General features: G+C 35.3%; 1 protein-coding gene across 1 annotated transcript in view; it reads right to left on the bottom strand.

The window, feature by feature from the left end:
* The window catches only part of SEMA3E (semaphorin 3E), a 282,400-nt gene that overhangs the window by 43,382 nt on the left and 213,423 nt on the right, over positions 1-25,595 (bottom strand). Inside the window, exon 5 of the mRNA XM_079150556.1 lies at positions 17,247-17,340. Coding sequence (XP_079006682.1) covers positions 17,247-17,340 — 94 coding nt within the window. The remainder of the gene's footprint in view (positions 1-17,246; positions 17,341-25,595) is intronic.

Below are 25,595 nucleotides of genomic sequence, written 5' to 3'. Positions count from 1 at the left end.
ATTTAGGGTGGTAATATTATTTTCTTAATGAGCATCACAGAAGTCTAGTAAGGGTTCAAAACAAATATGAAGATACAACAATGTAATCCAATATGGATGCTTTTCTGAATTCTAAAAATTTGAAATGGTACAAATATATATATACACATGCTATTTAAAGTGTTTGAAGTCTAAAAGAATTCAAATTAATTGTTTTTCTAATTTAATATATGAAACTATGTAGTGAATTTTAGAATTAAGATTATTATCATTACAGGCATAAGATTTTGACCAAATATATAAACAAAATTTTAGAGAACTTGAGTTTCTTACTCATATATTTCATTTATTAAATTTTAAAAAATTGTCTTTAAAATTTATGAAGGATTTTATCCACTAAGGTAAAGCCCTTAAGACTTTAGAAATTTAATATATTCTATATATTGTATTGTTATGGTTTGGACCATGAGGTGTTGCCCAAAAGCTCATGTATGAGACAATTCAAGAAAGTTTAGAGTTAAATGATTGGGTTATGAGAAGCTTAAGCTAATCAGTGCATTAATCCACTGATAGGGATTAATTGAGTGGTAACTATAGGCACGTAGGGTGTGGCTAGAAAGGTGGGTCATTGGGGGATTTGTATTGTATCATGGTGAAGAGAGTTCTTATCTGTCTCTCTGCTTCCTGGTTCCATGTCCTAAGCTGTTTTCCTCTACCACACTCTTCCACCATGATATTCTGTCTCACCTTGGGCCCACAGCAATGAAATCTGTCATCTATGAACTGAGACCTCTGAAACCATGAGCCCCAAAATAAACTTTTCTATTTGTTCTTGTCAGGTCTTTGGTAACAGCAGCAAAAAAAGTTGGCTTAAACATGTATATTTAAAGTTTGAGAAAGTAGCCACTGTGTTATATATGAGGCCAATTGTAAGGAAATTTATTTCCTTTTTTTTTTTATTTTTTATTTTATTTTATTTTATTTTATTGTAAACAAATGGGATACATGTTGTTTCTCTGCTTGTACATGGCGTAAAGGCATACCATTTGTGTAATCATAAATTTACATAGAGTAATGTTGTTTGATTCATTCTGTTATTTTTTCCCTTCCCCCCACCCCTCCCACCCCTCTTTTCCTTCTATACAGAGCTTCCTTCCTCCATACATGCCCCCCTCCCTAACCCTAACTCTAACCCTAACACTAACCCTTCCCTCCCCCATTATGTGTCATCATCCACTTATTAGCGATATCATTCTTCCGTTGGCTTTTTGAGATTGGCTTATCTCACTTAGCATGATATTCTCCAATTTCATCCATTTGCCTGCAAATGCCATAATTTTATCATTCTTTATGGCTGAGTAATATTCCATTGTATATATATACCACTGCTTCTTTATCCACTCATCAATTGAAGGGCATCTAGGTTGGTTCCACAATCTAGCTATTGTGAATTGAGCAGCTATGAACATCGATGTGGCTGTATCTCTGTAGTATGCTGATTTTAAGTCCTTTGGGTATAGGCCAAGGAGTGGGATAGCTGGGTCAAATGGAGGGTCCATTCCAAGTTTTCTAAGGAATCTCCACACTGCTTTCCATAGTGGCTGCACTAATTTGCAGCCCCACCAGCAATGTATGAGTGTACCTTTCTCCCCACATCCTCGCCAACACCTGTTGTTGCTCGTATTCTTGATAATCGCCATTCTAATTGGGGTGAGATGGAATCTTAGGGTGGTTTTGATTTGCATTTCTCTTATTACTAGAGATGTTGAACATTTTTCCATATGTTTGTTGATTGCTTGTAGATCTTCTTCTGTGAAGTGTCTATTCATTTCCTTAGCCCATTTGTTGACTGGATTATTTGAATTCTTGGAGTAGAGTTTTTTGAGTTCTTTATAGGTTCTGGAGATTAGTGCTCTATCTGAAGTATGATTGGCAAAGATATTCTCCCACTCTGTAGGCTCTTTCTTCGCATTGCTGATAGTTTCCTTTGCTGAGAGAAAGCTTTTTAGTTTGAATCTATCCCAGTTATTGATTCTTGCTTTTATGTCTTGTGCTATGGGAGTCCGGTTAAGGAAGTCTGGTCCTAAGCCGACATGTTGAAGATCTGGACCTACTCTTTCTTCTATAATCTGCAGGGTCTCTGGTCTGATTCCGAGGTCCTTAATCCATTTTGAGTTTAGTTTCGTGCACGGTGAGAGATATGGGTTTAGTTTCATTCTGTTGCATATGGATTTCCAATTCTCCCAGCACCATTTGTTGAAGAGGCTATTTTTTCTCCATTGCATATTTTTGGCCCCTTTGTCTAGTATGAGAAAATTGTATTTATTTGGGTTTGTGTACGTGTCCTCTATTTTGTACCATTGATCTACCTTTTTATTTTGGTACCAATACCATGCTGTTTTTGTTACTATTGCTTTGTAGTAGAGTTGAAGATCTGGTATTGCAATACCCCCTGTTTCACTCTTCCTGCTAAGGATTACTTTAGCTATTCTGGGTTTCTTATTCTTCCAGATGAATTTCATAATTGCTTGCTCTATTTCTGTAAGGTATGTCATTGAGATTTTAATTGGAATTGCATTGAATTTGTATAGCGCTTTAGGTAGTATGGCCATTTTGACAATATTAATTCTTCCTATCCAAGAACATGGAAGATCTTTCCATCTTCTAAGGTGTTCTTTAATTTCTTTCTTTAGTGTTGTATAGTTCTCATTGTAGAGGTCTTTCACCTCTTTTGTGAGATTGATTCCCAAGTATTTTATTTTTTTCGAGGCTATTGAGAATGGGGTAGTTTTCCTAATTTCTCTTTCTGAAGATTCATTACTTATGTATAAAAATGCATTGGATTTATGAGCATTGATCTTGTAACCTGCTACTTTACTGAATTCACTTATGAGTTCTAAGAGTTTTCTGGTGGAATTTCCAGGTTCCTCTAAATATATAATCATGTCATCAGCGAACAGGAATAGTTTGAGTTCTTCTTTTCCAATTCGTGTCCCTTTAATTTCTTTGGTTTGTCTAATTGCTCTGGCTAGAGTCTCAAGAATGATGTTGAATAGAAGTGGTGAAAGAGGGCATCCCTGCCTTGTTCCAGTTTTTAGGGGGAATGCTTTCAGTTTTTCACCATTTAGAATGATATTAGCCACGGGCTTAGCATAAATGGCCTTTACAATGTTAAGGAATGTTCCCACTATCCCTATTTTTTCTAGTGTTTTGAGCATGAAGGGGTGCTGTATTTTATCAAATGCTTTTTCTGCATCTATTGAAATACTCATGTGATTCTTGACTTTAAGTCTATTGATATGGTGAATGACATTTATTGATTTCCTGATGTTGAACCAATCTTGCATCCCTGGGATGAAACCCACTTGATCATGGTGCACTATCTTTTTAATATGTTTTTGTATGCGATTTGCTAAAATTTTGTTGAGAATTTTTGCATCGATGTTCATTAAGGATATTGGTCTGAAATTTTCTTTCCTTGATGAGTCTCTGTCTGGTTTAGGTATCAGTGTGATATTGGCTTCATAGAATGAGTTTGGGAGGGTTCCCTCCTCTTCTATTTTATGGAATACTTTGAGAAGTATTGGAATGAGCTCTTCTTTAAAGGTTTTGTAGAACTCGGCTGAGAACCCATCTGGTCCCGGACTTTTCTTTGTTGGTAGGCTTTTGATGACTTCTTCTGTTTCAGTACTTGAAATTGGTCTATTTAAATTGTGTATGTCCTCTTCATTCAGTTTAGGCAATTCATATGTCTCTAGAAACCTGTTGATGTCTTTGAGGTTTTCTGTTTTGTTGGAGTACAGATTTTCAAAATAGCATCTAATTATGTTTTGTATTTCAATCCTGTCTGTTGTGATATTTCCTTGTTCATTCCGAATTTTAGTGATTTGGGTTTTCTCTCGTCTTCTTTGTTAATGTGGCTAAAGGTTTATCAATTTTGTTTATTTTTTCGAAGAACCAACTATTTATTTTGTCAATTTTTTGTATTGTTTCTTTTGTTTCAATTTCATTGATTTCAGCTCTGAGTTTAACTATTTCCTGTCTTCTACTACTTTTGGTGCTGGTCTGTTGTTCTTTTTCTAGGGCTTTGAGCTGTAGTGTTAGGTCGTTTATTTCTTGAGTTTTACTTCTTTTATTAAATGCGCTCCATGAAATAAATTTCCCTCTAAGTACTGCTTTCATAGTGTCCCAGAGATTTTGATATGATGTTTCTTTGTTCTCATTTACCTCTAAGAATTTTTTAATTTCCTTCCTAATATCTTCTGTTATCCATTCATCATATAATAGCATATTGTTTAATCTCCAGATGTTGGAATAGTTTCTGTGTTTTACTCTTTCATTTATTTCTAACTTCAATCCATTATGATCTGATAGAATACATGGTAGTGTCTCTATCTTCTTGTATTTGCTAACATTAGCTTTGTGGCATAATATATGGTCTATTTTAGAGAAGGATCCATGTGCTGCTGAGAAGAAAGTGTATTCGCTCTTGGTTGGATGGTATATTCTATAAATGTCTGTTAAGTCTAAATTATTGATTGTGTTATTGAGATCCATGGTTTCTTTGTTCAATTTTTGTCTGGAAGATCTGTCCAGTGGTGAGAGAGGCGTGTTAAAATCACCTCGTATTATCGTGTTATGGTCTATTTGGTTTCTGAAATTGAGAAGGATTTGTTTGACATACATGGATGAGCCACTGTTTGGGGCATAGATGTTTATGATTGTTATATCTTGCTGATTTATGCTTCCCTTAAGAAGTATGAAATGTCCTTCTTTATCCCTTCTGACTAACTTTGGCTTGAAGTCCACATTATCGGAAATGAGGATGGATACTCCAGCTTTTTTGCTGATTCCATGTGCATGGTATGTTTTTCCCCATCCTTTCACCTTTAGTCTATGGATATCTTTTTCTATGAGGTGAGTCTCTTGCAGGCAACATATTGTTGGATCTTTCTTTTTAATCCAGTCTGCCAGTCTATGTCTTTTGATTGATGAATTCAGGCCATTAACATTCAGGGTTATTATTGAGAAATGATTTGGTTTCCCGGTCATTTGGTTCATTTTTAAAATTTTGTTTATTTATTTGTTTGACACAACTTGTTTCCTCCTTTATTTGACAATTCCTTTAGGATAATTCCTCCCTTTGATGATTTGCTTCTTTGTTTTTCATCTCTTCCTCATGGAATATTTTGCTGAGAATGTTCTGTAATGCTGGCTTTCTTTTTGTAAATTCTTTTAGCTTTTGTTTATCATGGAAGGATTTTATTTCATCATCAAATTTGAAGGTAAGTTTGGCTGGGTATAAGATTCTTGGTTGGCATCCATTTTCTTTCAGGGCTTGAAAAATGTTGTTCCAGGCCCTTCTAGCTTTTAGGGTCTGGATTGAAAAATCTGCTGATATCCGTATTGGTTTCCCCCTGAATGTAATTTGGTTCTTTTTCTCACAGCCTTTAAAATTCTGTCTTTATTTTGTATGTTAGGCATTTTCATTATAATGTGCCTTGGTGTGGGTCTGTTGTAATTTTGTGTATTTGGAGTCCTATAAGCCTCTTGAACTCGATTTTCCATTTCATTCTTTAGATTTGGGAAATTTTCTGGTATTATTTCATTGAATAGATTGTTCATTCCTTTGGTTTGTTTCTCTAGGCCTTCCTCAATCCCAATAATTCTTAAATTTGGCCTTTTCATGATATCCCATAGTTCTTGTAGATTCTGTTCATGATTTCTTACCATCTTCTCTGTTTGTTCAACTTTGTTTTCAAGGTTAAATATTTTGTCTTCAATGTCTGAGGTTCTGTCTTCCAGGTGTTCTATCCTACTGGATATACTTTCTATGGAGTTCTTAATTTGGTTTATTGTTTCCTTCATGTCAAGGATTTCTGTTTGGTTTTTTTTCAATATCTCTAACTCTTTATTGAAATGATCTTTTGCTTCCTGTATTTGCTCTTTTAACTGTCGATTGGTGCGATCATTCAATGCCTGCATTTGCTCTTTCATCTCATCGTTTGCTTCCCTGATCATTTTAATTATGTACAATCTGAACTCCTTTTCTGTCATTTCTTCTGCCATGCTGTCATTGGGTTTTATTGATGTAACATCTAGATTTGTTTGCAGCATTTTCTTTCCTTGTTTTCTCATATTGTTCAGGTATCAGTGGACCGCTGAGATATTGCAGATTTCCTCTATTGACTTACAATGTCCCTGAAGATTTCTATATATATCCCCTCTTAGCCTTCAGTAGGTTGAAGTCTTGGAGGAAGTTGATAATGCGGTGCTCCACAAGGAATCTGCCTCTCTAGGAGTGGTGGCCTTCAGGTGTGGTATATTCCCTGCTAGTTGGCAGAGGTGCCTCCACTTGTTGACCAATGGTCATCCAAAGGGCAACTAGGCTACGGGCTGAGGCAAGGCCTGTTTGGGCCTGTGTCTCTGGTTTTACCGTCCTTGTGGGGAAACCTCACCCGGCAGGGAAGACTCACCCGTTGGGGCGGTCTCGCTGGTCAGTTCCCTCCTAGAGGTTCCCCTCAATTTACAGCTACCGCCTGGGCTGGGCTGCCTTCCTCTGCAAAGTTCCCAGGGTCCCGGCCCTACCTCCTGGGCCTGGGAGCCTCACCCTTCGCAGATGAATCTCCTTAGGCTGCCCCTCCTCAGAGAATCTGCCCGCAGTCCTGGAACCTTCGCTCTGCCCCTAAGCCTGTCTCTGTGCGACTCTTCCACCAAGAAGCCTCCTAGATCCTGGGACCCTGCTGTGCACCTAATCGCCTGGCTATGTGGCCCCTCCTCTGAGCAGCCACCTGGGGCCCCGTACATTCGCTCTGAGTCCCAGAGAGTCACCACACGCCTCTTCCTCCAGACAGCCGCCCAGTATTCTGGTGCGGTCACTGGGAGTCCAAGGAACTCACTGCGTGCCTCCTCCCACCAACCACCCGTAGCCCTGGGCAATCAATCACTCCGAGTCGAAATGACCCTCCCTGTTCCTCCTCCTCCTCCAGGTAACCCCCCAGGTGTTCAGGAGCGGTCACTCTGATTGTCTCTGAATCCACGTGACCCGCTGCACGCGTCCTCTGGGCAACCGCCCGGAGCTCTGGTGTGGCCACTCGAGACCAAGCGACCCACCGCGCTCTTCCTCCAGGCAGCCCCCCTGTGTTCAGGAGTGGTCGCTTTATGTCCAAACAACTCACCACTCGCCTTCTCCTCTGAGCAGCCACCTGGAGCTCTAATGCAGTCACTGCGAGTCCACACTACCCGCCGCACTCCTCCTCCTCCTACTCCTCAGGGCAGGCCCAGGTGTTCAGAAGTGGTCTGAGTCCAAACAGCTCGCCACGCAGCCCCTCCTCTGGCAACCGCCTGTAGCTCTGGTATAGCCATTCTGAATCCAAGCAGCCGTGCTCCTCCTCCTCTTCGTCCTCAGGGCAGGCCCCGGGGTTCAGAAGTGTCGCTCTAAGTCCAAACATCTCGCCACGCGGCTTCTCCTCTGGCAACCGCCTGTAGCTCTGGTGCAGTCACTCCGAATCCAAGCAGCCACGCTCCTCCTCCTCGTCCTCAGGGCATGCCCCGGTGTTCTGAGTCCACACAGCTCTCCTCGCCACTCCTCCCCTGGGCAGCTGCCGGAGCCCCAGTGGTTGCTCCGAGTCCCACGCTGTGCCAAGCGGCCTCCTCTACGGCGCTCCCAGTTGTCCGAGTTCACTGCTCCGGCGGGGGGAGGGGCGTCTCGCTGGCAGCTCTGCTTCACAAGTTCCCTGCGTTCCGGGACCACCGTCCCATCCGGACGCCTCCCCAATGGGAGAGACTCACCCGGCTGCTTTGAGTTGGTCCCAAGTCTCTCAATTTCTCCTCTTTTGAATCCTGAGTCCTGGAGCAACATGAAATGCAGCCACCCTCTAGGCCACCTCTTGAAACTCCAGGAAATTTATTTTCAACTTGAGGTAACTATTAATTTTTTAAAAGTTATGAGGTATTCCTATAATAAGCTAATTTTTCATTTAGAAAAGATGAACAGTTCTAAATAAGTCGTTTTTCTGTTTACAAAATTCAGTTTGAATGTTCACAAACTATATAAGATACATATAAATGAAACCTAGGTTTATCACAAAGGAAGTGAATTCCACCATGGATGCATAAAACCTATATAGTAATACACAGATAAAATCTATATTTCCCACAAAAGAATTCACTTCTGAACTATATTTTTGTATCGGAGAAAGAGGGAAAAGCAAATGTGGCAGAACACCAGCAAGGTAGATGGTGCACAGGTGCTCATTTTACTCCTCAACTTTTCTTAATATTTGAACATTTTCAAGAAAACAATTTTAAAAAGAGAGATCAGTTTGTTGAGTCATCCCTTATATTCAACATATGCTAAGTGAAATGTGTGATAAAAAAATACTGAAAAATTTGGACATTAAATATTATTTGGTAGAGAAAAGTTATATCAGAACTCTTATTTCAGTAAATTATATTCTTTCTTGGTAACAGAAAGGCACATTATACTTACCAAAGACAATTAAGGCTATCTTCTCCAGAAACTATAAAGCTACATATGGAGAAAGAGTATTTTAAAACAAAATGCATTCAGTGATTACGAACATGAACCATGACCCGTGATTCAGTCTGTACTGCTTGATCATGGATATGAGAGAGAGTCACAATGAATTCAAAGAACTTGAGAATCAACTCTGGTATAAACAAACAAGTTGTTTAAGAGATTTAATTGACTATTAAAATGCCAGAGTGTTTTTATTTATTATAGTTGAGTTATATGTTCCTTTTATGGAACATAATAACTATAAAGGCATAAATTTATTTTAAGCATTATTTATTTTTCTATCATGGGCTAGGCTGAACTTTTAATGCACAATTTGTATAAAGAGCAAGTTCCTTAAAAATCACAAGTTTCCTATTAAGTTTTTAACATTTGTATAACCCAATTTCTTAAAATAATTACTATTGCTATAGACTGTAGTATTTATATTACTACACATCAATTTTACTAATATATTTATCCCAATTTAGAACTTTGTTCTAGAGTTTTAATTGTTTTAATCAATGCTGTAAAATTAACAAACAAGTACCCATTTTAGCCACTAGATGGCGAAACTATGATACCAAATAATATACCCACGCAGTTCATCTGCACAAAAGATGATAGATTTCCATTTTTGCCCAATTTCCCTTTTGGTACTCAGATAAAAAGAAAATCGTTTGTGAACAATTCAAATAACACAATATGAACTGTATGACTTAAACTTCAAAGCAACTAGACAGGTGCTAAAAACTATACACTATATAAATGGAACCAAATGTGTTTCTGTTGGAAATGTTAGTTTTCCTCAAAAGGAAAGATTTGCCTTTCACTTTTCATATCTTATTGTCAATGTGAAGAAAAAAATAAATACACGTTGCAATAGATAATGATTATGTTCAGCAAAATACTATCCTAAGAAAACTAGAAAAAAAGTACATGTAAACAATATATAATAAATTAGAATTAAACTTTAGGTACAAATAATACCCAATAGTAATTAAATGAGTAAAAATATTCAATATCATTATATAACTAATAATACAGCAAATACATAGTATTTAATTAAAAACTTTACCTTAAAATTATAATTATTTGGTATCAACACAGAGAAAATTTGGTATTCTAAAAAATACAAAACAAACCTAGATAAATCATATTTTCAGGGACTAAAAATGTAAAGTTTCATATGAGGCCTGAAATATGTTTTAGGATTTCAAGGACTAGAGGACACCTACCTATAGATTTAGTGTTCATTGTCAATGGAAATAAGATATTTAATAAATGTATTATTTTAGCCATTAGACTTAATTGTTTTCTAATCTATTTTGATATTCTGAATTAAAAAAATTGATTTTTATGGCACATATTGTTTTCATTTTTATACCATTGGCTTCTGATGGTAATGAGTTTAGGTGGCCAAGTATGATTATTATTTTAAAAAACAGTACATTTACAAGGTATTTAACTTATTTTCATGCTCAATAACTATTTCTATACACAGATAAAAGAATAGTGAAAAGAAATCTCCATGGGAAATCTAGCAAACTAAGTCTCCAGCTCAAAATCTGCCATTTGACCATGGCAAAACCATTCAATATCTCAAGATACTCTTCATCTGTAAAATCAGAGAGACTTACATCTACTTTCTTAAGCCTGCCAAGCAATCTGCACTCTGACTTTTTGGATTTTTTTGTTTTTTACCTAGAATTCTGCACTTCCCTTCTTAGCTTATTCCCATTTAAATGGAGAATTATGCTTACTGACTCCATAAAACTTTCCTTGACCAAACTTCTCTTGGTTTACTAATTCCTTGTTCTACTTAGCCCCCATGCCTATTCTTAGCATATACCGGTCATTGTACTGTATTTTAATTGACTCCTCATATGCTCAACACCATGTCTCACAAATATCTAGAATACAGAAGATGCTCAATGAACAGTCACTGAATCAATGAATGGCTTAATAAATTAATAATCAAATATATAATGTTCTTTTAAACTGTTAAAGGGCTATAAAATGTTAATAAGCAAAAATCAATATAAGATTCTGATTTTTCAGAATGACTTCAGGAACTTGAGGAACATCAGAAGAAAGAATTTATATGGATAACTGAGTTTCTGAATTTTTGTTTCTAAAGGCTTATGTCACCTGATATTTCACATTACGAACCCAGGGAATGTTTTGTTCTAGCATTTGTTCCCAATGGTTTCAGTTTCAGTAGACATTATGTTGTGATTAAAAGACTGCACCCACTAAATTGCTTTTATAAAAGAAAATAAACATTGTAAATAATTCTAAGGTAAAGTATAAATCAGATAATTTCCTCAACTCCTTTTTTACAGTATGAACTCTAATTGAAGTTTTATTTAAACATAATGTACTGTCTTTATATTTCATGAAACTTTTGAACTGTTTATTATCTGAGTTTTTATTCACTATGTTGGGATGCAGGATTTAAATATGTAGAAAGAAATGCTCACAGTAGCTATTCACCACCTTCTCATTTCATTTCATTCAAGCACTTCTGCTTATGTTGCAAATACACATCCTACAATTCAAAATAACGTGAAATACATTTTGCGTCATGGATTAGCACATGGCTGAAGACTGATTTAGCTGACTAACTTTAAAACTGAACTGTATAATTTTGTAGAAAATTATTTTACTCTGGATGCACTATTTTGCAGAAAGGACTGTGACACACTAATTGCAAAGAAAAATAAAATGCACTTAAGAGGTAAGTATGGGTGAGACTGATCCTCATACTGCAACATCTCAGCTCAGATTCTCTGCTTGGGACACTGAAAGAAACTAAGAAGAATACGTGATTTCTTTAGGTATTTATTTGTTTGAACTTTTTGTATCTTTGTTTTGTTGTGGAAGATGACAAGTATAGCTGTCAATGTTGAGAAGGTGATTTCTGAGGCACAAAGGAAAAAAAATGTGTTTTCAATGTGTTCATTTGCATTTGCTAGCACTGATGTCTGCATTGAGTTTTCTTGGTGGCAAACCAGTGACATTGATACCACCATGGTCAAACCAGATTCTTAAGGGAGATCAATGGAGCCTTGAAGAGGAGGATTTTTTTCCTTGTCTTCCCTTCTTTTCTTTTCTTTCCTATTTTTTTTTTTTTTTTCCATTTTGAAGAAACCATAAGCAAAGTATTCAAATAGCTCCTCAGAGACAAGCCGTCATAGCCAGAAGCTACAGTTAGCATGTGGATAGTGGGCATTTTGCCAAAGGTGAGAGAACAGCAGCCTTGGATAAAAAAGTCTCAGATATTCTTTAGGGACAGAAATATGGTAAGGGAATAACTTGAAGCCTAAGTTTCTGTACAGTTGAGGTGAATTCAAGAAATGAAACGGTATATTCATTTATTGTTAATACAAGTTATAATTATAAAGATATATATTTTCTTCTTCACTGGATATTTTAAAATTAATTTTCTAATATTTATTAAGTCCTTTATTCAAGGAATATTCATTCATAACTCTGTCCTAAATGTAAATATAGTTCATAGAATTGGTAATGAGTTGTATATTCACAATGGTGTTATTATTCAAAGAAAGTTCAAAAAGAAATTTTCAGTGGTTGTAAACTTTGTAGTTTTATTTGCTGAAAATTTATCATAAGACAAAAGAAATGTAGAAAAAAATTTCACTGACTTCAAAGTATCTTTATGCAAGTTATTTGTTGAAATAAAATTCAGAAACTGTTTAAATTGAAAAGTATCCTTAAAAGTGTCCCACTAACAGTTAACATCATGAAAAATCGCAGTGGTTTTCCTTTAAACATTAGCACCAGGCATCCTATCATAACTTAGGTGATTCATGCGTGGTGGGATTAAATTTAACCTGGTAAAATAAAAATTTTAAAAAATGGCTATAGGATTGAAAGAAGAAAGTATAAGGGAACCTAAAGTTACTGAAGGTATTATCAACTTAATGAGAAAATCATAATATCATATCAAATATAACTGATGAAGAGTCATTTCCTGACTGATCAAAGTGATATATGACATAAAGAAAATATTTCTGGAATTTTAAGTTGGCCCAAACCCAGGAAATAATTCACTTATTATTTTACCAATAAGAATTTACTTAACATCTTAATTAGTAAAATAAATACATATCTTTGGATGATTTGAAATGCATAGATGAATAATGCAGCAGTTCATTTTAGTGAAAAATTCATTGTTTCAACAAACTTTTTTTAAAAACTAGGCTGTAATACTTTGTATAACTTAGTTGCTTAAAGCTGCTTTAAATACAACATTAGCAAGCACACTGGGGGAGAATTTGGCTCAAAACATAGAAATATGGCACCTGGGATTGAGTGTGTACGCATGCCACCAAGATAAATTATGTTACTACAAAGTGGTATTTGAAGAACAAGCTTAATTAATAAATGATTTCATAATGGTTGGTTTCCAAATATACAGAACATAGCTCAGTAAGGAGCTTGATTTGTTCTTAAATCCTCTTTCACATAGAATCATAAGTTCTTAACATTGTATTAGAATATAAATCTAATAAAAATATGCTTATTAACTTATCTCTCCTACCAAATGATCTCAATATTTTTTCAGTTTTGCAATAATCTTTTACTCCAGGCAATCCTATATCAATATAATTTAAATTGACTGAAATTAAAAATGTATCTAAAGTTAAGAAATTATATTGGACATTCTCTGCTTTGCAAGCAACATTTTTTTTTCTTTGAGAACTTATAGTTTGATGAATATTATTACAAATTTGAGTGTGCTATCATAAAATTTGTCTTCATTAAAACAGGCATTAAACATTGTGGGATATACATTTAACAAGGAAACAGAGAGCAATGGTCTAAAGATGGGTATCTTTGTGTTGGAGTCTTGTTTTAACCCATCAGCACAGAACATGTGTGGTCATAAAATACCACATTAATACATTCTTTCCCTGTCAGAGTAAGCTGCACTGAGCTTGCCAAATTCCAACTCAGGTAGCTCCATTTTTCCAGCCCACATTCCTACTGCTTTTTCAATTGGGTGAATTATTTTTACTTCCCCTCTTTTAAAGAGCTTCTGGCTCACATAGGTTATCAAGTTTCCATTCCAGTGGCTGCTGCATTTCCACAGTGAGTGAATGATCTCTCCAAGGTACTTTGGGATGAAAGCGAGTGGATAAATGTGAAGAATTATATTTTTATTTCTTCTCTTTGGAGGGATTATTCTATAACCTTCGTGTTTAGCTTGGAGGGCTCTTTTGATTTGATTTCTCTTCTGAATAAATGAAACAGCCACCCAGATGGCAAGCACTTCACATTTCAGCAAAGTGTAATTTGATTTGGAAGTTCAATGAAACTCACTTGGAAATGTCCCTCCAGTAATATTTCCCTCTTAAAAATTTCAGTTTTAAATTCCTGGCTTCATGTATAAACAAGCTCCAGGGAGACAAAATGTTGAGTGGCAGGGTGGCTATAGTGATTATTTTTCTCCATTTAAATAAAATATTAAAAATGATTGGTCCTCGCTTCTGATATTCTTAGGATTTCACTGTAGAAGCTTTATATACTGTGTAATTTTCAACTTTCAAATATCCTTTTATTATTATGAAAAATATTTCAAAATTTATTTTTTGTTTGTTTAGGTTCCTCAGTGAACACAGAAGGCCTATTCTGTGCAAGAGACAATATGGTAAAAGATGAGAAAGATTTTTTATAGACAGTCAAATCTTGCATGTATGAAGATATAAAAATCACTAAAAACTTTAGAAAAAGATCATATGAGTCTACCAAATGGATGCATTTTAATTCACTTCCTGCCAATTTCTTTGGAACGTCTAGTATTTATGGATCTGGCATTCAACAAAAGTGTCATTCTTAAGATTTTGATTCCTACTAAGTCTACACCGATTTAGACAACTTTGTTTCCATATTTAAAGTCTTGTCTTCATACTCTGTTCACACACACACACACACACACACACACACACACACACACACATACACACACACATTTCACATGCACGTACATGTGCATAAATTGGTGTATAGGGGAATTCAAAATATTTTAAGACAATAATTCTTTAAAATTTTTCATTCTTTAAATACATCGTACATCTTTTTTCAAGTTCCTGAAGAAATTAATTACTATGTGAAATTCTCCTTTCAAGTTTTTTGAAATTTTGAAGCCTAAGTCTAACTTTTCCCATTAATAGAGCTAACATGAGAGTTTTTCTTTTATGAATCAATTTATTTTGAAAACTTTATTTATTTATTTATTTATTTATTTATTTATTTATTTATTTATTTATTTTGCCTGAGTACCAAGATTGGGATGGAGGAATATAGGGAGTGGAATGTAATGCCCATCAAAATCAACTTTCTGAAAAGATAGCCTATTCAACAAATGGTGCTGGAAAATCCAAATGTAGCAAAACGAAATTAAACCTCTATTTCTCACCCTGCACAAAAATCAACTCAAAGTGGATCAAAGACTTAGGCACTAGAACAGAGAATCTGTGCCTAATAGAAGAAAAAGTGGGCCCAAATCTTCATCATATTGACTTAGTACCTGACTTCCCTAACAAGACTCCTAAAGCACAAGAAGTAAAATCAAGAATCAACAAATGGAATGGATTCAAACTAAAAAGCTTTTTCTCAGCAAAGGAAACAATCAATAATGTGAAGAGAGCACCTAGAGAATGGGAGAATATCTTTACTACACATATCTCAGATAGAGCACTAATCTCCAAGATATATAAAGAACTCAAAAAACTTAACACCAAAATACAAATAACCTAATCAATAAATGGACTAAGGAACAGAACAGGCACTTCACAGAAGAAGAAATATGAACGGTCAAAAAACATATGAAAAATATTTAACATCTCTAGCAATTAGAGGAACGCAAATCAAAACTACACCGAGATTCCATCTTACTCCAGTCAGAATGGCAATTATCAATACAAGCAATAATAATTGTTGGTGAGGATGTGGGGGGAAAGGTACACTCATACATTGCTGGTGGGACTGCAAATTGATGCAACCACTCTAAAAAGCAGTATGGAGGTGCCTTAGAAAACTTAGAATAGAACCACGGTTTGACCCAGCTATCCCACTCCGTTTTATACTCAAAGAACTTAAAATCAGGATACTATAGTGATGCAGCCACATCAATGTTCATAGCAGCTCAATTCACAATAGCTTAATTATGGAACCAACCTAGGTGCTCTTCAACAGATTAATGGATAAATAAAGTGGGGTACACATACACAATGGAATATCACTCATCCTTAAAGAAGAATGAAAGTACGGCATTTGCAGGTAAATGAATGGAGCTGGAGAATATCATGCTAAGTGAAATAAGCCAAACCCAAAAAAACAAAGGCTATTTTCTCTGATAAGAGGATACTGATCCATTATGGAGGAGGAGGGTAGGGAAGAATGAAAGAACTCTGGATTATGCAAAGGGGAATGAGGGGAGAGAACAGGGCATGGGGATGTGAAGGACAGTTGAATAAGATGGATATTATTACCCTATATATGTGTATGATTACACTACTGGTGTGAGACTGCACCATGTACAGTCAGAAGAATGAGAAACTGTGCTCCATTTATGTACAATGTGTCAAATGCATTCTACTGTCATATATGACTAATTAGAACAAATTAAAATATAAAATAAATAAAATTTTAAAATCAATGAATACATTCAGCATGCACAAGAGCACATTAGCATCTGTGTCAACTCTAAATCAAGTCTAGCACATGTTGATTAATCATCAGTGACCAGTTTTAAGTGTTATTAGTTTATTTAGAATTGAAATCTCTTATTTTACATTTTTTCACTTTTTGCAAAGATGAACTAGTATTAGTAGAAAAAAAATCCTGTAACTATTGCAAATGTAATAACAGAACCTTTCACATCTGTACCATACTATATCAGAATCAATACTGAGAAAATGGAATATTCTTATAGCACCCATGTCAGGTGTCAGGGTTTGCTTTCTTCAGTTTTATACATAGGCACTCCCATCTGTCTCTACTATCATAGTGCTGGAGGATTTGACAAGTGTGCTGTTTTCAACCTCAACTAATATAAGAGAGAAAGAAAAATTACAATGCTTTATTGTGTTTACTTGGGTAGTTCATCTAATTAAATTGAATCAAATTTAAATATAGAACACACATTGCCATCTTATTTCATCATCCCAGCATGTATATTTAGTGATAGTTTGAATAGGTCAGTCTCTGTAATTTATATTCTAAATTAACAAAAATTTAGACAAATAACTTTGCAGTTCTTAATGACTTTCTGATGAATTTCAAGGAAACTAGGAAAAGGAATTCGAAGAGGAGAATATTAAAATTCCCTAAATCAGAAGAGTAATTAAAACATAAAGAAGTAACATGTTAAAACAGTTTGGTTTCTCTAGCTAAATGTTTATAAAACATATTGCATTTTGCATTTATAATTGCATTTTGTTAATAGTAAAATGACACTATTCAAATGTCTTACGTCAGGTACTCAATGACAATTTTTTTTTCGAGATGGGATGCACAGTTCACAGCATCTGCACTTATTTTAGAATCAAATTACTCAAGTTAGAATGGCTTGAAATTGAATATCATTGCTTCTAGCACCAGTAAATAGATATGACAAGGCAAAGTAGATAAAGAAATACCAAAGAATACACTGATGTTGAAAAAAAAAGTTTGGAAATCATTCTGAGTACACCACCTATGTCTACAACAAGATAATTACCAATTAAAGTGGAGATGAAGGAGGAGCTGGGATCAAAAGGACATCTGCCCCTTCCTCGTTCAGATCTGTGTGATTCCAGGTGAAACAGAGGATCCTGAAGAGAAAACCAGAAAGCCATTGTGAATGTGACAACTTTAACAGGAATTTAATTGCTCAGCTAAAACTTTAAACTTCGACTATTTACAAAACAAACAGGAGATCAGTAATGTCAAGTTATTTAGTAAAACTGAGCACTTCTCTCATGCCTCTCAAAAAGTATGCAGGTGATGAAATGAAATAAATCAGCAATTTTGATCACTCAGTCAGATAATATTAATTTATCTGAGATGTGTCAGTTAAAAATTACAAAGAAGTCAAACTTGATTAAAAAATTACTAAAATGAAGTTTCTATGATAAAAATAGAATTGTGGTTATATTCCAGAAATGTCTTACTGATTTTCTGAATAGTTTGGAAAAGGACAATGAGAAAATTTACAATCAACAAGTCAGAATATTTAGTTTCAATAATTTTTATTCTTCATATCTTTGTATAAACATTCACTATTTAATCGAAAATTATTGCATAATTACTGCAATGTTTTAATAAATGCCATAATATATATACTATTTCATTTTTAAATTTTAATGTATGTCTGCACATGAATAAAATATTATGAATAAATATTTGTAGAAAAATATATTGTTTTATTGGCTTCTATTTTAATTACATAACCACAGGAATTTTCTTCAAATATTCCCAGAATTTGAAATTCCCATTAATGGATATTTTATAATTAACTTCCAATAAATGTGCAGTAAAAGAAAGTGATTTAGGAAAGTAGTAATGCAAATTACCTTCAAAAATATTAGAAAAACACTGATTTTTCAATAGAGCATTGCCCATTCTTCCCACAGTGGCATCTCATGAACAACCCTGCCCATCTGTGGGCCATGAGCCTATAAACAAACCTGAAGCCCTGAGTAACCTGAGAGTTGAGTGCACTTCTCTTGAGCTTGAACTTGAACTTGATTTTCCTCCTCATCCCATTTCCTCCACATTATCTGCTCTTAGTCTTGCCATTCTTATTTAACATCTTTCCTCTTTATTTGATATTCTAAATTCACCATCCTGATTCTGCCATTTCAGAATCTTTCTAGTACAAACTGAGGCCACCTTACCCCCATCATTCTCCAACCTTGGATTTGAACCAAAGCCTATAAAATTAAATATGATTCTGGACCTAGAGGAATGGTTAATTTATATTTTAATCAACCAAGTTTTACTTATTTAGCTATTGCACACAAACTAGAAAAAAGCAAGAATGCCAGTAAATAATATGAGAGATATTTGTGTTCACTTTCCACGGATGACAGTTTGCAAAGACATGAAAAAATGAGAATTATAGGTTTCCCCACCTAACACCTATGCTGAAGGAGTTTTCAAATTTGCAGATCCATAATATTATATGAAGAAGGAAGTGACTAAGAGTTTGTTTACCTGTTCAATTACTGCCAATTTGTAAAATATTTGAAAAAATAGAAGATAGAGTAAACATTTTATATGTGTTCTAATACAATGAAATGGCAGGGTCATACAGAACTCATGAACAGACGTACTGAGCTGCTTTCTTAAATCAACTTTTAATCTCTAATTACTGATGGGGTTGTTTTTACCTAAGGGATATATTCAGACAGGTTAAACAATAAAATTGAGGTAGAATATTAGAGAAAAGGAAAGGGATCATGGGAAGATGAACAGGAGGGGAAGGACCTATAACCATGATATGATCATGGGGTAGATATGATCAGAGTATATTGGCATGTCCAAATATGACATGTTGAAACCCACTATTCTGTATAATTAAAATGCACTAATTAGTAAGTTTTAAAGAAAAAAAACAAGTACACTGTTTCATTGCTTATTTATACATTAATTTTAATTTAAACTGTCAAGTGGGTGAAACAAATAGAACATGTAAACTGAAAAATTTCTGTGACCAAGAGATTCACAGTTTGTAGAACTGCAAAGTTAGATAAAGGAAAATGAAGTAACAATTGTTTAGGTAAGTCACAATTTTTATAAGTAGAAATCAGAATCTAGGCACCTCGGATCCTCAGGTTATTCTAGATTTGTGTTGCTCAGCAGAGTCTGAGGTATCATGTATCTGATATTGGTATGTTTCACTTTAAAAAGAAATTGACTCAATAGGAGGCTAGATTCACCAAAACTCCTGCAATCTTAACATTTTGAAAATAATTAGGTGGAACTTGGAATTATTCTGAAAATTTTATTATAGAAAAGGCACGTTTCTGTGTAATATATAATTCTATTTGTGAAAACACAAACTCTTCTATGAAGCCTCAAATTTGACAGTGAGGATATATGAACACTGAATACGGAATACTGATGTACTCTTCAAGATCTCTACCTCAGCCCCAAACTCAGATGGACCTCACTTGACTTCTCACCTCTCCACAGATTTCAAATGCCTACTGCACATTTATTTGATTGATAAATAAATCAATTTATTTGCTTAGCCTAGGTTAACAGTGTTCATTTAAAAATAATAATAAACTTTTTGTCTGCTTTTTGTTTATTAAAAATCCATATTTTTGAATAACTTAAAGATATAACTATTATTTTAATATTAAAAATGATGTGTTCTATAGTTTCTAATGTTTTAGCCCACAAATGTTTTTTTTTAAAAGAAACTGTTAGAACATCCTTGCTTTAAATGTGGACCATTCTTAACAAGCCTAGGTATCTGACAACATATGACTGGATAAAGAAAATATGGTATACATACCATATGAAATGAAGTTCTTCTCAACCATAAAGAAAGAAATTATGTCATTCACTGGTAAATGGATGGAACTGGAGGACATCAAACTAGGTGAAATAAACCAGACCCAGAAAGTCAAGGGTCAAATGTTTTATTTCATATGTGAAAGCTAGTGAAAAATAAGAAGTGAAAAAAGGGAATCTCATGCAAAGAGAAGGGAGAACATTAGAATTGAGGAAGGGAATCAGGAGTAAATAGTAGGAGTAGGAAAGGGGAGAAACTGTAGAATGAAACTGTCAAAACTACGTGCATGCATACATATATTACAATGAATTCCACTTACATGTAAAATGATAATGCACCACTTTAAATAGCAAGAAACAAATGGAAGGAAGACCAGTAGAACAGAGGAAGGTGGTGGGGGTATGGTGAAGGAAGGGGAAGGGCATGTACTAGGGATTCAAATGGAATACACTGTGTTATATCCATTTATGAATATGTCAAAATGAACCCCAGTATTATGTATAATTGTCACAAACTAAGACATAAATTTTAAAAAATAAAAGTTAATGAAACAGAAAAAATATGCACCATTCTTCTCACACACAAGAAATTTATAAATGCTTACAGGATGTATTCATTTCATCCCTACATGATAATATGTGATTAATAATATTTCAGAGAGTCAAATAATGAAAAAATGGTAAATGAGTCAAATTAAATTTTAGATTGGGATTCTTCTTCAACTTGAAGAGTATTCATATGTATTTTAAATACTATATAATATGGAAAAATAATTAAAAAATTACTTTTAATATATGAAAGTTCTTGAATCCTTGTGTTACAATTTTCCATGGGTATTATTTGACCATTTCTAAGTTTGAGCAATTTCTAGATGAACATAAAAATTGCTTCATTATCTTGTTGCTACATAGCATAGACTGGCTAACATTTTTTAATAGAACGTGTGGTGTCTTTCTATAGGAGTGTAATGTAAGTGCTGTCAAAATTCTTTTTTTGAATCATGTTAGGCATTTAAAAATAGTAACCTTTTAAAAGTATGTTTTTATTTTTACACTATATCTCTGTCTTTTACTTTATTTGGGGGTTACTAAATTAAATAGTTTTAACAATTATATGTTGACCAGTTTTTTGTCCTTTTTATTTACTTATTTGTTCTTTCTAGATATACATGACAGTCGAGTGTATTTTGACATATTATACATACATAGAATAAGTATAACTTATTCCAATTAGGATCTCATTGTGGCTGAATATGGTGTGGACTTACATTGTTCATATATGCACATATAAGGATAAGAAAGATATGTTCCATTCATTCTACTGTCTTTACTATTCCCACCCTCCCTCCCTTTCCTTCATTCCCCTTTGTCTAGTTTAATTGAACTTCTAATCTTCCCCTTCCTTGTTGTGGGTTAGCATCCACATATCAGAGAGAAAATTCTGCCTTTGTTTTTTTGGGACTGGCTTATTTTACTTAGCATGATATTCCCCAATTCCATTCATTTATCAGCAAATGCCATACTTTCATTCTTCTTTATGGCTGAGTGATATTCCTTTGCGTATACATACCACATTTTCTTTATCCATTCATCAGTTGAAGGGCACCTAGGTTGGTTCCATAGCTTGGCTATTGTGAGCTGAGCTGCTATAAACATTGAAGTGGCTGTGTCACTGTAGTATGCTGATTTTAAGTCCTTTGGGTATAATCCAAGTTTTCTAAGGAATCGCCATACTGCTTTCCAGAGTGGTTGCACCAATTTGCAGTTCCACCAGCAATGTATGAGTGTACCTTTTCTCCCTCATTCTCACCAACATTTATTATTTGTATTCTTGGTAGTTGTCATTCTGACTAGGGTAAGATGGAATCTCAGTGTAGTTTTGATTTGCATTCCTCTAATTGCTAGAGATGCTAAATATTTTTCATGTATTTTTGGACCATTCATATTTCTTCTGTGAAGTGCCTGTTCTGTTCCTTAGCCCATTTATTGATTGGGTTATTTGGGGGTTTTTTTGGTGGTTGTTTTTAAGTTTTTTGAGTTCTTTAAGGAATCAGTCAAGAATGTGTGGAGAAAGCCTACAGAATGGGAGAAAGTATTTACCACCAGCACTTGTTGACTAGTTTTTATAACAAGTGCTATTATGCTATTTGACTAAAGTAAATGTGTGTGTGTGTGTGTGTGTGTGTGTGTGTGTGTGTGTGTGTGGTACCGGGGATTGAACTCTGAGGCACTTGGTCACTAAGCCACATCCCCAGCCCTATTTTATATTTTATTTAGAGACAGGGTCTCATTGAGTTGCTTAGCACCTCACTTTTGCTGAGGCTGACTTTGAACTCACAATCCTCCTGCCTCAGCCTCTGCACCACTGCAATTACAGGTGTGCACCACCACACACAGCTCTAAAGTAACATTTAGTAGTAAAGGCTAGTAATGGGCTGATATTTTTCATTTGAGTGATTTGAGATCTGAAGAATGGCTATGGTCATAGGCAACACTGCCCAAAGATATTTTGAGCCTAGCCTTATTTGCTGATACAATTAACAGCTTCATCACAGCTATTTGGTTTCCTGAGACAAATGTGTGAGTGGCCTCAATAAATTTTATTTAAGAACATTATGTGCAATCACAAGGTTAAAGCATATTTAATTGATAGTCTGGAGAAGTTACAAGAAGTCAATATAGGAGTAAGTGGGAACTAAAATAATCTTTCACTTACTAAATCGATTCTTTATGACATTGAAAGAAAATACCTGTCTATGGTTAAGATCAAACAAACATAGAAAGTAAGTGTATGAATATATTGAAAAAACCTACTTTAAACCCATAAATCTTTGTTGATTACAAATATAACATTTCCATTGACTAAATCATGATATGGCTCAATTTATTGCTCTCAAACTTTCCCACCATTTCCTCTGAAATTCTTATTACATGACAAACAAATCCCTACAACCAAAGTAAATTTGCAACATGCTTCCAAAATATTTTCCATAATTGAATTACAGCTACCATCATAGGCAGAATAATGAATGGAGTCCTGAAGAATCTTGTCATAATTCCCAAAACCTGTGAGCAGACATTATGCAACTTGCTTTTGACTTTCACAGGAGACTCAGAAATAAGAGTTTGCTTGAGTCTCAGAGGAGACTTTGGACTTGGACTTCTGACCATTGCTAGAATTGTTAAGACTATTGGGACTCTTGGAGATGGACCAAATGCATTATGCATTGTGAGATCAACATGAGCTTTTGGGGGCCAGGGTTGAAATGTTATGGTTTGAACCTTTAATTTCACCATTAAAAAAAAAAAAAAAAAAAAAAAAAAAACGTGTTTTCAAAGCATGTTCCCTGATACAGCAAGGTTCAGAGGTCGGACTTTAAGGCATAATTAGATCAGGGGGGCTATAACCTCATCAGTGGATTAATCCATTTGATGGATTAATCATTTGAATGGACTACTGGGTGGTAACTGTAGGCAGACAGGTGTGGCTAGAAGAAGTAGGTCACTGGGGGTGTGCCCCTGAATTACATGTTGTCCCTGGTTCTTTTCTTGCTCTCTGTTTCTAGGCCGCCATGAACTGAGCAGCTTTTCTCTGCCACATCCTTCTGCCATAATGTTCTGCCTCATCTCAGGCCCAGGGCAATGGAGTCAGCCAACCATGGTCTGAGACCTCTGAAGCTGTGAACACAAAATAAGCTTGTCCTCCTTTAAGTTGTTCTTTTCAGTTATTTAGGTCACAATGATGAAAAGCTGACTAACATAATCTTCTTCACAATTGCTACTCACTGAGCTCTTGCATATCCCAAATCTATGTTAATGCTGGAAAATTTCCATGTTCATGGGTCTTTTCCATTTTCTAACCTTGGAGTTCCTGTCTCCTCAGTGTCATGATTTTCAGAGCCACTATGCTTCAGCCACACTGCCAGTGCCACACCAGGGGCCTTGTCATCATCCAGTGCAAATGCTTGAATGTTCTTCTTACCACAGCCTTTTGCCCTCCCAGCTTCTCTCCATGATTATTCAGAACATAAAAACCTTGCACAGGCTCCCGAGTTAGGGCCCTTCATTTAAAAAAGCAAATAAATGAAACATTTGTTCCTCTTCTTTGCCTCAGTCAGCCCTCACCTCCTCTGTCCAGCATTCTCTTGTCCATATGTTCAACTACCTAATTCTTAAACCTAGCCTAATGATTAGTGCTAGTGGACTTCATTCAAGAACAGCAATTAGTAGAGGCTCAGGAGAGTAGGGGGAGGAAAAAAGGGGTAAAGGGTGATCAATGAGTACTAAGTATACTTAGCTAGGAGTAATAAATTCTGGTGTGCTATTGCCTAGTAAGGTGACTACAGAAAATAACAATGTATAGTATATTTTTTAAAACGGCTACAAGAATTTTTAATATTCTCATCACATGATAAATTGAATATTATATAATGTATTGAATACCAAAACATCATGCTATCCCTAAATATGTATCATTTTTATATTTTTATGTATTCAAAGTTTAAAAATAACTTTAGAAAGGAAAGGGAAGAGTAAAGGTATATGTATTCATCAATAAAGCAAATTTACTATGTTAATAAGTAATTACAGGTGGAGGACACCTGGAATGCCAGTGATTCAAGAGGCTGAGGCAGGAGGATCCCAAGTTCAAGACCAGCTTCAACAACCTAGTGAGCCCCTCAGCAACTGACCAAGACCCTGACTCAAAATAAAAAATAAAATGGGCTGGGAATGTAACTCAGTGGTAAAGCACTTGCCTGGTATACATGAGACACTGAGTTTGAGCCTCAGCACTACAAAAAAAATTAAAAATAAAAAATAAAAAGGAGCTGAACATACTGGCACATGCCTGTAATCCTAGCAGCTGGGGAGGCTGAGGCAGGAGAATGGAGAGTTCAAAGCCAGCCTCAGCAAAAGTAAGGTGCTAAGCAACTCAGTGAGACCCTGTTTCTAAATAAAATACAATACAAGGCTGGGGATGTGGCTCAGTGGTTGAGTGCCTCTGAGTTCAACCCCAGTACCCCTCCTCCAACAAAAATAAAATAAAATAAAAGGACACTTGGGATTGGGATGTAACTCAGTGGTAAAGTACCCTAGGTTCAAACTTCAGTATCCAAAAAAAAAAAAAGTTCATTCATGAGATAATACAAGAACATTCAGAGGTGAAATGATTGGGTTATGAGAGTTTTAGTCTAATCTGTGCATTAATCCACTTAATAGATTAACTGAGTGTTAACTATAGGCAGCTAGGGTGTAGCTGGAGGAGGTAGGTCACTGGGTGCATGCCTTTGGGGCTTACATTTGTTCTTGATGATTGAAACCCTTTCTGCTTCCTGGTGCCCTGTCCCCAGTTGCTTTCCTCCACCACACCATTCCTTTGTGATGTTCTACTTTGTCTTGGGCCCAGAACAATGGAGTAATCCATCTATGATCTGAGACTTCTGAAACTATGAACCCCAAATAAACTTTTCCTACTCTAAAATAGATCTTTTTTGGGGGATGGGTACTGGGATTGAACTCAGGGGCACTAGACAACTGAGCACAAACCCAGCCCTATTTTGTA

The sequence above is a fragment of the Sciurus vulgaris genome (assembly GCF_902686455.1).
Source record: "Sciurus vulgaris genome assembly, chromosome: 8".
NCBI lineage: Eukaryota > Metazoa > Chordata > Mammalia > Rodentia > Sciuridae > Sciurus > Sciurus vulgaris.
This window is presented reverse-complemented; position numbering and strand designations above follow the sequence as displayed.